The 14,314-nt window shown below is 48.9% G+C and overlaps 2 protein-coding genes across 2 annotated transcripts; one reads left to right on the top strand and one right to left on the bottom strand.

The window, feature by feature from the left end:
• Positions 1 to 377: 377 nt before the first annotated feature.
• LOC127195089 (rano class II histocompatibility antigen, A beta chain-like) lies at positions 378 to 5,217 on the top strand. The gene is made up of 5 exons (XM_051152529.1): positions 378 to 514; positions 1,780 to 2,052; positions 3,133 to 3,414; positions 3,918 to 4,028; positions 5,204 to 5,217. Exons 1-5 carry the CDS (start codon positions 418 to 420, stop codon positions 5,215 to 5,217), a joined length of 777 nt encoding a protein of 258 aa, XP_051008486.1. The 5' UTR covers positions 378 to 417.
• A 2,009-nt stretch (positions 5,218 to 7,226) lies between these two features.
• On the bottom strand, positions 7,227 to 13,141 carry LOC127195931 (40S ribosomal protein S2-like; the record flags this gene model as incomplete). The annotated part of the gene is made up of 2 exons (XM_051153565.1): positions 7,227 to 7,948; positions 13,123 to 13,141. Coding segments are annotated over 2 exons (741 nt in total), but the record flags the coding sequence as incomplete, so codon positions are not given.
• Positions 13,142 to 14,314: the final 1,173 nt, after the last annotated feature.

The raw sequence follows: 14,314 nt of genomic DNA, 5'->3' as shown, positions 1-14,314 counted from the left end.
TGTCCCCTAATACGTGGCCCCACTTATTTCCCCACTAAAACCCCGCTCAGTATATAACAGTAGAGTTTAAGTAAGTATCCCAAAGTGAGACTAGATTTGAGTCACTGTTCTCTTTTGGTTCTTTAAACCCCAAACAGCAGTTTGGAAAAGTTTCCTCTGTAGCTAAGAGGAACATCACCTCAAATGTCCATCCTGTGGGGGCTCTTGAAGATACAGACATGCCCTGCAAAGAGAGCCTTTGCAAACAAAGTCTGCCCGGAGACAGATGACGCGCTTCAGCTCCAGCGCTGATTGGCTCCTCTCATGGGACCTACCCTCACACCCTAGGCTTACAGATCGCCCTGGGCGGCTACAGACTTTATTTCTGAAGGGGGCACAGCAGGTGTGAGTCCTGGTGACTGCCGTTACCTTTTCGAGATGGCTCTGCAGGTCCCTGGCCTCCTGCTTGCAGCGGCTGTGGTGTTGCTGACCGCGCTGAGCAGCCCGGGCGCCGCCGAGGGCAGTGACTCCCCACGTAAGTGCGGGGCAAGGTTCCTCAGAGCTGCACTCTGGGGGCCCTGGGGGCCTGGGATGTGGGGGATGGTAAGCATAGACTTCCTTTCTCTGAGGAGAGGGCGAGGCTACACTCTCATTTCTATGATCTAATATTGAAGTTAGGATCGTGCTGCGCACAAGCCGAGCCTGGCCTATTAGAGGAGGCGGCGGTTTAAATCACCACCACGGAGAAGGCAGAGAAGCAGGGGCCGAGTGTGAGGAAACAGCGGGGTTTACAGCACCAGCGTCCTCCACCTGGGGACTCCCCTCCCCTCCCCACCCCAGCGCCCTCTCTGGAGGAGACGCTGGATTCTGAGACGGGGAAACAGGTCAGCGAGGGTCTTGTGGTATTTGAGGAAAATTCCTGGCGTGGAGTGGAACTTTTGGAGAGGCAAACTCTGGGCATCCAACCCTGAGGGAAGCCAGCAGTCAAGGAGTCTAAATTTATTTCTCGGTCAAATGGAACCGAGGACTCAGACGCTGGGTTGGTAAATTGAATTTCCTGGAAAACACTGGGCAAAGAAGAGAAATACATGATTCACATGGCGAGAGTACTTTTTGTAAAGCCGCAGCCGTCCTGTCGCCCGCGCACGGTGGTGGCTTCCCTCTGGCAGTTAAACTTAAGCCTCTGGGGTGACCGCCCAGCAGGAGCTCCACAGGCTGCCCGGGTTCTCGGCTGCCCGGTTCGCACTCAGGGCTCCCTGAGAATGGTCGCCGCCCGGGCTGGGGGGTCAGAGCCTTTGCACTCAGGAGCGGCTCACGCGGCTCCGTGGGCGTAGCAGAAACAGACGAATGTTCTATTATTCTTTCGATCATAGTTATATAGTTCGTTGAGAATTTCGTACAGTTTTGGGACCCATCCCCGTCTTTCCCACCCAACTTAGGGTGCTCCTTAATTTTAAAAACCGCAACGGTTAAGTTTTTTGTTGTTTTTTTTTTTAACGCACCGCGTACAATTCACAAATTCCTGAGGAGTATTTTTATGAGGACGAGCTCGGTCGCTCGACTCCCTCCCCCGCGCTCTTCCTTACGCGCATGGAACCGTCTCTGAGGAGCCGGCAGCTCCGGGTCGCACTGGAGGCTCCGACCCGCTGGGCGCACGGGGTGTGGCGGGGGCGGCTCCACCCACTGCCCGTCCCGAGGTCCCGGCGGCCCCTGGAGACCGCGTCGCCCCCACGCGTGGAGCGGGGGCCGCGGGGCTGGGGTCTGCGCTGCCGGCTGACCGCGCCCGCCGCCCGCCCGCAGGGGATTTCGTGTTCCAGTTCTTGGGCCTGTGCTACTACACCAACGGGACGCAGCGCATGCGGGGTGTGGACAGACTCATCTACAACGGGGAGGAGTTCGTGCGCTTCGACAGCGACGTGGGCGAGTACCGCGCGGTGACCGAGCTGGGGCGGCCGGATGCCGAGTACTGGAACAGCCAGAAGGACATCATGGAGCGGAAGCGGGCCGAGCTGGACACGGTGTGCAGACACAACTACGAGGAGACGGAGGTCCCCACCTCCCTGCGGCGGCTCGGTGAGCGCGGGGCGGGCCCGCGGGAGCGCGGCGGGGCGTGGGGGCCGTGGGTGGGGGAAGTGGGAGCCGCGGCGGGCTTGGGGGGCGGTGGGGGGGGAAGTGGGGACCGTGGGGGCCGTGGGGGGGGAAGTGGGGGCCGTGGGGGGCGTGGGCCCGAGCCGGCCGCGGAGGGGACACCACAGCCACAGTCCCCAGCGCGAGGAGCTGCCGCAGCCTTTTCCGTGCCTGCCTGGGGTCTCCCTCCTGTCTCACCTCCGCCCTTTGCCCTTTGCCCTGTGCGGCCCAGCTCCCCTCAGACCTCCTGCCCTGCAGCTGGGCCGCCTGTCAGTGCCACTCAGGGACGAGGGACAGGGCACTGTGGCACATTACAGCGGCGGGAATGGTTAGCCCTGATAGTCAACTGAAATCGTTGTTCCTCACACAAGGCAATGCTGTGATGGCAGCCAGCAACTAACACTCCTGACTGTGGAAAGAAAGCGGGGCCGGTGGGGCAGGGAGAGAGAGAAAGGAGAAAATGAGAGAACACAAGTATGTACGCTGTGCTCGCGCTGAAGGAAAAGGGCGCCCACCCAGAAAAAGGCTGCTGAGGTAGTGGGCGCAGTGTGTAAAGTCAGTCAGGAAAGACGTCTGCCCTACTGCGTGTGACAGTCGGAGGAGATGAAGGAAGTGACGTTGCATTGGAGTTATTTTTGCAATTTTTTTTCAAAAATCATAAATCTGAAACCACAATTTTTCTTTTGTCTTTTTTGTTTTGTTTAGAAAACCACTTTATTTTAATTTTTGAGGGTTTATAGAGAGGATTTCTCTGTGTACTCGGGCTGTCCTAGAACTCACTCTGTAGGCCAGGCTTGAACTCATAGAGATCCTCCTGCCTCTGCCTCCTGAGTGCACCACCACCATCTGGCTTCACTTTATATATTTTCCTAGTGATTGTTAAATTTATATTTGTGGAGTTAATCTTAATTTGGTTTTAGAACCCAGGTGTTCCCCCCTGCCTCTTCCCTGTGGGGAATGTTCACATGGCCACACATTTTATCCACATGACCCTTGTCTCACTCAGCACCTTTCCTGTTACTGTAGAGCAGCCGCAGGTGGCCATCTCCCTGTCCAGGACAGAGGCCCTCAACCACCACAACCAGCTGGTCTGCTCGGTGACGGATTTCTACCCAGCCCGGATCAAAGTGCGCTGGTTCCGGAATGGCCAGGAGGAGACGGCGGGGGTCTCGTCCACACAGCTTATTAAGAACGGGGACTGGACCTACCAGGTCCTGGTCATGCTGGAGATGACCCCTCAGCGGGGAGATGTCTACATTTGCCACGTGGAGCACGCCAGCCTGCAGAGCCCCGTCACGGTGGAGTGGAGTGAGGAAACTTTCTTTCACCATGGGCCTCACATGGCTTGGGGTTTTAGCTGTTGTTACCTCATCTGTCTGATGCCACCCCCACCCCATGCCCCATCCTCTGTCCTGAATGGTCTGATTGCACTACTGAGCTGAGAGCTACAGGAAAGCACACCTCTCAACTCGGGGCATCAGAGAGCCCCGACCTAATTGTCTTTCCAGACAGTAGTTCTAGGAGGTCAGTATGTACACTGGGGCCTGGAACTTGTCCCTAATATCCAGAGGAATTGACAATGATACCTTGTGACTGGGTATTTTAGATAAGTCTGTGAGGTGCAAACACCCACTTAGCCCCTCCCCCATCACTGTGCTTGGATCTCCTGGCTCTTCCTTGCCCTGGGTCAGAACAGAGAACTGGTTCTCCCCACCTCTTTCATCTCAGATGGCTCAGGCTGGCCTTTCAGCTTCCAGTCAGGGCTGTTGTGACCTGTGGGGACAAAGCTGACACTGGGCTCTGCTCCCCAGGGGCACGGTCTGAGTCTGCCCAGAGCAAGATGCTAAGTGGCGTTGGAGGCTTCGTGCTTGGGCTGATCTTCCTCGGACTTGGACTTTTCATCCGTCACCGGAGTCAGAAAGGTGAGGAGCTCTGGGGAAACTGAGGCTGGTGGGCTATAGTGAAGGAAGGAGCTGTGCTGGGGTCAGGAGGACACGGGAGGTCCCAGGGGAGACGCTGGAATCTGATTTTTCTCATTGTGTGACAGCCACAGAGCCACGGTGGAGCTCATTCTGTGACTTCTGTCACTGTCCACCACTCTCACTGGTTCCTTTCCACAAGTTTCCACCAATGAGAGACCATGGGCCTCAGTTTCCCTCCTCCCGGTGGCATTTTCAACCTTGGGGGAGGGAGAGACAGTGCTCAGGGTCTTAGTGAATACAGATGATGAGGGAACTAGTTCAGCTGAGCTGCATGACCCACCACCCCGCAGGCTGCATGAGAGAGCCCTTGTCTTTATAACAAGCCCTTTCTCTATGTGATTTCCTTTTGTAGGACCACGAGGGCCTCCCCCAGCAGGTAACATTTCAGCTCTCATCTGGGGGTGGTGCAGGGGTGAGGGTGTGAGGGGTGTGAGGCAGGGTGGTGGGTGTGAGGGGAGGGTGTGAAGCAGGGGTGTGGGCATGAGGGGAGGATGTGAGGCAGGGATGTGGGCATGAGGGGAGGGTGTGAGGCAGGGGTGTAGGTGTGAGGGGAAGGTGTGAGGCAGGTATGCTGGGCACAGTCCTGGTTCATAGTCTGCCTCTGCTGTGGGGTTGAGAGTGTCGCAGCTGGTGTCTCTGGGAAGCTCCAGGGTTTGTCCCTAAGCAGGACTTTGCCACCATCACTTGAGTGGAGCCTGAGCCATGAGCTTAGACACGAAGATGTTGTCTGCTCTGTGCCCCACACTGGAGACATTGGACATTGACAGTGGCGGGAAGAGGCTGATAGTCCTGCAGAGGAGACGGACCCCTCTGACTTACCAGAAGATCCGATCCTTCATATTCCCTGGGAGGGTGGTGGCTTCTCTTCCACCTCCCCCACGTTTGTGTCCTGTGAAGCTCTGTCCTCCCTTTAGCTGCCGTCACCTCTGCTCAGGTGGTGGGAAGGGGGTGGCATGGGCAGGACACCACTTTCTTTGTCCAACTCTATGGGATTCAGGAGAGGCAGGCATCTTCTGGGCACTCCTGTGATCACTCCCTCTCTCTCTCTCTCTCCCTCCTGTGACCACTCCCTCTCTCTCCCCCTCCCACGACTGCTCCCTCTCTCTCTCCCACAGGGCTCCTACAGTGACTCACGAGAGCATTTTGACTGTCACACTGCAAGGCCTGCATGTCCCCAAGTTGCTGTCTGTGCCAGCCTGCCTACCATGCTCTGATTCAGAGTCTAGCATGGTGCTAGTGTACCCCGCTCAGCTCTTGTGATCCCCGAGTCCTCAAGGCTCTGTCTTTGCCTCTGTCCTGGGCTGATTCCAGAGACTCTATCTGTCCGTGTCCCCCAGCACCATCTGGGCAGACCCCAGGCTTTCTGTCTCTGCTGTCCCACCAGGCTGCTGAAGAGATGTGCTGAAAACATTTGTCTCTTTTTCATAATTAAACATATTCTGAATTATTTGTATCCTGAACCTCTGTAACTGAGCAGGGTGGGTGGGAGTCATGTGAGACATGGCGACCCAGTCAAACTGTGGCTGGACATAGCTGTTTCTACACAAAGTCTACCAGAAGCATCCTGGGCTCCATGCAAGGGTGGGCAGAGGAGACAGGTCCAACATGTCCCATCTTCATAATGTTCAGTGTGCTGTTGTCACCCCAGCCTGCTGCAGGAATGAGCACATTTGAAATTCACAGTAACCTTATGCCTACAGCCCCCCTTTAGTCTAAGACACTCTTACAATAACAAAATATATGTAATAATAACAGTTATGAAAACCATCAGCTAAGATTTATATTCATACATTTGATATTCTTAGAGAAAGTATTTTACTATCAATTTCTGTCATTCCTAAACGATTTAAGTTTAACTGAGACTATAGCTATCTAGTCTTCAACCCCATCAGAGACGTAGGAAGGAATAAATATTACCTAAGTATTTAGGAAGTGCAGGCAAGCAGCTTCCAAAAGCATAGAAATGACAGCGATATTGAGCTGCCTGGACGCTGTAACATTGGAGCGTCATCTTCAGCTTCTGGCTCAGAATATTTGACAGACTTTTCTGTGAAGCAGGAATTATAAAGGACTTGCCTACCCTGTCCTTGCAAAGCTCAGCAGTTAGGTCTCCTGCATCCGGTTTGTCCTGCTTGGACAGTGTTCTGTCTGTAATTGAGGAAAGGCATCTTCTCACCCTGTAGCCACATGTGAAGCCTTTGAGCTCCCTGAAGTAGAACAGGTGCGGCCAGGAGCAGACCCATCTCACTGTCAAAAAGGCCTCGAGTTAATAGAATCCTTAAATGTCATATTCTGGGGTGTTTGAAGACCATCTGTCTTTTTGTCTTACCTGAATTGCTTGTTTCTAGATATTTTCCATTTGTCAATCTAGAAAACATATTTTTTGTAACTAACTAAACTAGTATCTAACATGAATGTGAGTTTGGTTGTCTGACAGCTAATGTTCATTTCTTATTTATCCTAAAGAGTTGGTGACAGCAGCTGCCAAAAAGTCTAGAACTCAACATTGCAGTTTTAAGAATTACATAGGTAACAAAATACAAAGAGCTATTCCAACGTAAGATTTTTGGCTTATTAATGTTTTTTTGTTCTCAAAGTAGATTCAATAATCTCCCCTTTTGTTTATCATCTCTATAACCAGCCCCTTTAAACAATAACAGACATCTTTCACCCATAGAATGACCAAAATCCATCCATCCTCTCTTGGGAATGGGGCCTAACTTTCTTAAATTGCTTCCTGCTGATTTGGAACATAGTTTTTCTTTTTGAGAGCTCAAGAAAATTGAGATGTTGTCCAGTCTTAAGGATGCTAGTGATAAGTGTTGCTGTCCAGCATCTGGATGCTGAGAAAGTTCAGAAATTAACTGATGTCCTCACTAGAACAGTCTGGTGCTGGATTTGAAATTGTCCCAGATGGAGATTTTCAAGGAAACTTTGTCATTGAGGCCATCTGTGAGGTAGGATCACCTGGGCTGCTTTTGGTGTCTGGTCCTCTTTCTCTACAAAATATATAAATGTTCAAATATATATTAATATATGTATGGGCTGTGCACTAAGCACAATTCGATTAAAGATGATTCTTTGTAAAACAAAAAATTTTAACAGAATTAATTCACTTTATTTTTCTTGTAAAAACCCTCATGTGGTAGCCACAGATGGAGCCTGGGTCCTCTGAACAGACACTCTGGTGTGGGTTTTCACAAGATGATTAGTGAATTCCTGATAAGGAGACTTGGTGAGCACAGTTTCTTTCCAGAGGTCGGGTGTCAGGTAGCTGTAGGTCTTGGAGATAGCATCAAAAGTGGCCTTGGCAAAGTTGCCCAGGGTGGCAGTACAGCCCCTGGCTGATGTGTAGCAGTCATCAATACCGGCCATCATCAGTAGCTTCTTGGGCACAGGAGCTGAGACAATGCCAGTGTCTCTGGAAGCAGGAATGACAAGGACCAAAACAGAGCCATAGCGGCCTCTCATTTTGCATGGAACAGTGTGTGGCTTGCCAATCTTGTTCCCCCAGTAGCCTATCCACACAGGGACGATGGAAAGCTTGGCCAAGATGATGGCCCCTCGGACTGCAGTGGCTACCTCCTTGGAACACTTAACACCAAGACCAACGTGACCATTGTAGTCCCTAATAGCGACAAAAGCCTTGAACCTGGTCTGCTGGCCAGCCCATGTCTGCTTCTGCACTGGCATGATCTTGAGAACCTCGTCCTTTAGGGATGCGCCCAGGAAAAAGGCAATAATCTCGGATTCCTTAATGGGTAGGGAGAACAGGTAGATCTCCTCCAAGGACTTGATCTTTATGTCCTTAACCAGGCGGCCCAGCTTGGTGACGGGGATCCACTTCCTGTCTTCGGCCTCTGCCGAATCCTCCACGGAAGCCGCCTTGCCTCCTAATCCTGGGCCCGGTTCCACTGCACCAGCGTCATCTGAGAGAGAGAATTTTTAATTGGCATTAAAGCAACCAGAACAGCAGAGCTTTCTAACTCATAAGCCCAAATAGTTGAGATGCAGGTCAGCAGGTTTGCTAGCCCAAGGCCCCAGATGATAAGTCACAAAGCTAGGAAACAAAGACCTACTGAGTGTTCCAGGGACCTGCTGGCCATAAAAGATAGGGAGGGTACACAAGGACAAATTCCTGAGAGAAACAGGTACCGGACATGATCGAGTGAGTAATGAGCCAAGACCCCTCATCCAATCTTATGGTGTTTGCTTAATCCCCTTTGAGGCCCGCACACAATGTTCCACCTTTGAGTTTAACCAGGTGTGTTGTTAGCTCAGATAAACATCTACCCTCGGGTTCCGAGGAAAACAGGAACTGAGGACTGCTCCCGTGTGACTAAGTCTGACCTTACCCCAGATCTGCCTACCCAATTTGCTGATGTTCAAATGGTTGTAACAACCAATCGTGTGTGGCCGTGCCAAAACTTCCCGCTCCCCCCAATCTTTGTCCATATAACCCTGGGCTTCTGGGTCAACCCCTCTGTCTCCTGCGTGAGATACGTGTCGACCCGGAGCTCCGCCAATAAACTGCCTCGTGCGTTTACAGCAAGACGGTTGTTTGTGTGTCTTTGGGTGCGCGCCATCCCGGGGCTTGAGTGAGGGTCTCCCTTCGGGGGTCTTTCACATCCACCATTTGGTGTTTTCCTGAGGAAGAAGAAGTGTAAAACAAATTTTTAAATATGCTATTTAAAAGACTGACATGATAAGTCCTGAGGGTTTTGCAGCCAAAGATCTATAGGCCAAGCACAGTCACAGTCCTGGCTGGAGACATGTCTGAGAAGAGCTGTTCCCATGTGGAAGGATTGACAAACTGTGTTACCTGCTTGGTCTGCAGGTTGAAGTATATAAGTCTGTAAGTATAGACTGATATAATTTAACAGTCCTTTTCATCTATGTCTATTTTGTTTTGACCTCTCTCAAAGGGGATTATATTACCATTATCATGTTGAAATCAAAGCAAGGATGTATTGATCTATATATCCTTTTCTGGGCTCTCAGGCACCTGCTGTATTAGGCCAAGCTGCTACCTGTCTCTGTGGGAAAGACTGTAAGCTCTGTCACAGGTGGAAGCAGTCTTGGCGGGCTTTACCCTTGGGCACCCCATGGATACCTTATGATAGACTGGGTGGAGCCATCCTGGGCCTGGAATTCAGGAAGCAGACCTGGGGGCTCCACCTGGACTATTGTTTTTCTAATTGACCCTCAATGGGAGAAGGAGACCACCCTTCACACATGACACAGACAGGCGGAGAAGAGAGAGCTGCAGCAGGTTGAGACTGGGCTTGAGCACACGTGGATCAGCGAACAGGCTGGACCTGCACGCAAGCCAGAGACACTTAAGGACCCGTCCCATGGATACCGGAAGGTTCATTCTTTTTTCCCTCTTGTGTAAGCTAGTTGGGTTGTATAATAAAGTTTAATTGTTAAGAAACAGAGCCTACCTGTCTCTGTGAGAGGCAAGCTGGTTGCCACGAGCAATAGACAAGGCATATGATTTAAATAAACTTCATATAAATGTTTTTAATTTTAGGGTTTAAGCATACCCTAGGCGTCTTATACCTGGAGTTTTACATTTGTTGCGGCTATTTTTGTCCCTTTTCTCCATATGAATTGTAGCCTTTGGGTTTTTGAGACCTAACTAACTTTGCCAATTATATAGTCCCCTGTGTCTCTTTGCATCAGGTGTGACTGTCACCTGTCCCCGTGAAAATGTCTCATGTTGGGGACGGGAGAGACGGCTCAGAGGTTAAACACACTGGCTGCTCTTCCAGAGGTCCTGAGTTCAATTCCCAGCAACCACATGGTGGCTCACACCCGTCTACAATAAGATCTGATGCACTGTTCTGGCCTGCAGGTGTGCATACAGGCAGAGCACTGTATATATAATAATAAATAAATAAATCTAAAATAAAAGAAAGAAAAGAAAATGTCTCATGTTTAAAGGGATAAGCCAGCTGCCAGAGCAGTGTGACACCTCAACGCAGTCAGCATTAAAAGCTTATCAGTGTGGGAGGCATGCAGCTTGCATGTTTGTCTCCCAGCCTAACTTTGGGTCATTACATTGAACAACAGAACATAAATCTCAGACCAAAATGGCCTTTGGCACCAGTTCTCCCATGGGAGCCCCACTTTCTAAGGAGGTCGTCTGGCCTTTTAGAGCAGTGCGACATCATTTCTCCCCACATAACCCTAACATTGATGTGTACTTATCTTTTAGATCAGTAAGGACATAGCATCCATTATTAAGAAAAAGGAACTTACATAGTAACTTTAAGAAATAATTTGTCATTTTCAATCCCAGGCTGTCTTTATAGGGGACTCATCAGCAGGGAGTTCCCGCCCGGATTTTATTGTGTAGATCAGGCTGACCCAGAACTCAGAGATCTGCCTCTCAATTCCATATCATTGTAACTCAAAACCTTCAGACAAAAATCAAGCAAAGAAACAACAAATTTTAGTTTTGGGTCAGTTGTGAACAAGCAAAGCCTTGTTCATCATTTTTCGTAATTTAGTTGTTGTTAAAACACGTCTGAACCTTTTCCAGAAATGGCAGACAGGCATCTTGCATCTAGAGAGCCTTGAGCTCCATCTGCTAACAATGCTCCATTCTCTGTCAGGAAGAGCTCTGCTTGGTCTACTTGATTTCTTCCCTTCTGTGTGAAGCCAAGATCTTCAGGAGATCTTCCCTGTCAAATCTGATTTCTATCAGTCTGTCTGGAATACATGTTTTTTGTTTGTTTCCTCCTGAGAGAAGAGCATATTCTCCTCAACACAACACAGTTCCTGTCTTCCGTATTGGAATTAGGACCTTTACATGCTGGTCTGATTCAGCAATCCTTTCTAAAACCCAGTGTACCTTAGCAGGTGTGCTACCTGTCATATATAATAATTTTGAAATTAAAAAATCATTTACTTTATTATGGGGAGCTATATCCCCCTTTTATTTAGTGACCACCCTATTAAAATTATTGTTAGATCGTTTAATAATTGTTTGATCTATAAGATTATAATTTATATCTGTAACAGATTTCATGTCATAATGTCTAAAACCTTGTGGTATTCCAATGGCTGTAAGTGCTGAAGCACCATCAGCCCCAATTTGCAAAGGCATCTCCAAGACAGCCACCATCTCTAACAAATGTATAACCTTAGAACAATGCTCTCCAGAATTTAAGGCAAAAGCCCATTGGAATTCTGAATTTGAAACTATGACATGGTGCGTATATTTCAGCTCTCCAAACTCTGCTAAATGGAGCACACACCCACTGTATGACCTTGTTCAGAGGCAACACCAAATGGGATCTGTATTTCTGCTATAGCTTATGAAAAGCCTAAAGCTCAGGGCCATTGACCCCTGCCCTAGTTCCACCTCAGTTCCCAGAATTGGCAGAACAAACACCACCTGGAGTTCCAAAAACAAGAAAAACAAAACGCCACCTGCAGCTCCAGGAAAACACCCTAGAAAGCCCCCCACACGGCCCACTCTCTGTCTCCAGCCGATCATCCTGCTCACATACCTCAGATACAGCAGCCCACCCAATCAGCTTAAAGGTCAGGTCCTCCCCCTGGCTTGCGGTTTTAGTCTTTATAAGCAGTCTGTAACAGCTACTCGGGGTCCTTGGCCTCTCGAGTGCTGAGGTACCCTGCCGTGCCAGCAATAAACCTTTGCTCTTTGCATCTGTGGTGTTTGAGTGGTCTCTTGTGACAACCCTACTCCCGAGTGGACTCTAGGGCCCAACACTTATAGACCTTCAGCCAGTAATTGAACCTTGACAGTACACACACAATATCCGGTCTGAGCATGTTGGCTATAGCCAAAGCCTTTCTATCCAGCATCTCAGTGGGCCTCCATTCTGCAATTTCTTCCAGCCTTTGTGGATTTTCCTCATCTGGAACTAACTCTTCTGATGTCACTTTAAGATCCAGATTGCATTTTTCTGAAGGTTCCCTATTTTGATTGAAAGATTCCTCCAACTTCTGTTCTATGGTCTTTAATTTAGCATCAAACTTCTCAGTCTCTTCTTTCTCCAAGTGTGTCTTATTCTGACCTCTCCCAAAGTGCATATACAACACCCAAATCTTCACTGAAGAAATTATTTGTATGCTAATTGACACAAACTCAAATGGAATCCAGATGCACTGTGTCTCTGTGTCTTCCATCTTTTCAACCTAGAAAATAATCTTCCTTAATCTCAGAACCTCTCCCTAATGGCTTTACTGTCTTAGACCCAGATTCCCTTCCAGACCTTCCCAGTTCAGAGGCTTGAGGCTTCTCAGTCTGTCTCAGCCTTCTGCTTCCAGGGAGAGGCTTTTTCTTTTTCCTTTCCTCTTTCTTTCTTTCTTTTTTCTTCCTGTCTTTCTGTCTTTTTTTCCTTCTTTTACTGGATCCTGACCCCTCCTCTACTCTGGGAAGTTATTTGTTAGCTTCCTGTTTGGGCTAGGAAAGTCTGACTTTGAGAAGCTTGCTTGTGTTAAAGAGCCACTTTTTTTCCTCCTTAGAGCTAAACAAACAAACAAACAAACAAACAAAAACCCTGCCTGTGTGGGGTTTGTATGTATCAGTTTTTATTTTTCTGCAGCAGGCTGGAGGCCCTGATGCTCTGTGGGAGGTGGAGGTGGGGATGGGGGTAGGGATGGGAGCTCAGTCTAATCAGGAAGCTGGGAGCTCTTGTCTTAGAAACTTCAGCTTCTCTCTTTTTGAACAGAACTAAAAAACTGTTTTATAGTCTTATTTTCTACACAATTTCTTGCTAGATCATTGTAAATTTTCCCCTTGTTAGCAAACTATTTTTTGAAGTTATTTTTATATAACTGTTTGTTCTCTTAACTTGTTTCTTAACGTGGCTAGCACACAAATAATTGAGACTCATATTTATTTATAAAGCTATACAACACAATCTGAGAAGTTTCAGTCTGTTCCTAACCTCCTATGTTATTTTGTCTTATTCCCAGCGAACATCCCAGTAACACTTGCACTTTGTAGCTTCTTCCTGACGTCTCTAGGACCTCTCCCTGCGGCTGACTCCCCTACTTCCTCCTCTAGCTCCTCCTCCCCTGGCTGGCAGGAAGTCCAGCCCCATTCTCTCTCCTGCTCAACAATTGGCTGTAAGCTGCTTTATTGACATATCAGAGAACAATTGGAGCAGTGTTTGCACAACACTGAGACAGAAATCAGAGTTTAAACTGACAACAACCTTATGGCTACATGTAACTGATGGGACAGCCGTGTCACTTCAGTTGCTGCCTCCATCTACCCTCCCCGTCCCTGTGTCTCTGTGTCTGTGTACACGTCCCATCCTGTGCTCTCTCTTTGTCTTTTGTCTCTGTTTCATTGCACTCTCTTTACATTTCTCTGTCTACACCTTTGTCATTTGTTCTTTCCTCTGTGTTTCTTTTGCATCTCTGTTTCCAATATCCCTCCTATGACCTCAAATCTCATCTTTCCATGTGTATTTCTGACTCTGTTGTAAGTTTAGGGAAATCCTTCCTGGCCATTCCTGGGTCACAAATGCAACGTTGGAAAACACTACAGTGCACACAGGATATAAACAGCTGTGTTCATCTCTCTTATTAGATTTGAATTTTCAGAGCCTCAGCATGGAGACAGTTACATCAGCCTCATGGAGCTCCTGATCTCCAGATCTCCGCACAGTGGGGGAGGGGCTAAGGGGAGGTTGCAGTTTGGTTTTGGTAGCTTGTGACTGTTTGTGTTGATGGTCAGTTTAGAGATATGTCACTGGGCGGATTTGTGAAGGCTTCTAGATTCTCTTGAGATGAGAAAGCCCACACTAAGTGGGCTGAGGCCCCAGATGGGAAAAACAGTAAAAGCAACAGGGGCTTAGACATTTGTCTCTCTGCTTCCTGATGGTGACCGCTGTGAGCACTGTGACCATGGTGACCGCTGTGATTGCTGTGACCACTGTGACCTCCCATCTGGTTGCCAACCTTCCCTGTCATAACAAGCTGTACCTTCTTAAGCCAAAATAAACCCCCAGTCCCTGCATGTCCTTTTCAAGTGCTTTGGCAGAGCAATGAGAAAAGTAATGTTTTCCCATTAGTTACAACAACAGAAGTAGGGCTGGGTGGGTGTGGTGGCACATGCATTTAATCCCAGCACTTGGGAGGCAGAGGCAGGTGGATCTCTGTGAGTTCGAGGCCAACCTGGTCTACAAAGAGAGTCCAGGACATCCAGGACTACATAGAGAAACCCTGTCTATAATAAT

Source organism: Acomys russatus, chromosome 11 (genome assembly GCF_903995435.1).
Source record: "Acomys russatus chromosome 11, mAcoRus1.1, whole genome shotgun sequence".
Taxonomy (NCBI): Eukaryota; Metazoa; Chordata; class Mammalia; order Rodentia; family Muridae; genus Acomys; species Acomys russatus.
Note: the sequence above shows the minus strand (reverse complement) of the source record. Positions and strands in the feature narration are given on the sequence as shown.

What these genes read in the sequence shown, in the direction of transcription:
- LOC127195089 (XM_051152529.1), top strand. Translation starts at nt 418, where the DNA reads ATGGCTCTGCAGGTCCCTGGCCTCCTGCTTGCAGCGGCTGTGGTGTTG. An exon ending in CGAGGGCAGTGACTCCCCAC is followed by an intron (nt 515 to 1,779) that starts GTAAGTGCGGGG and finishes GCCCGCCCGCAG; the next exon opens with GGGATTTCGTGTTCCAGTTC. An exon ending in CACCTCCCTGCGGCGGCTCG is followed by an intron (nt 2,053 to 3,132) that starts GTGAGCGCGGGG and finishes CTGTTACTGTAG; the next exon opens with AGCAGCCGCAGGTGGCCATC.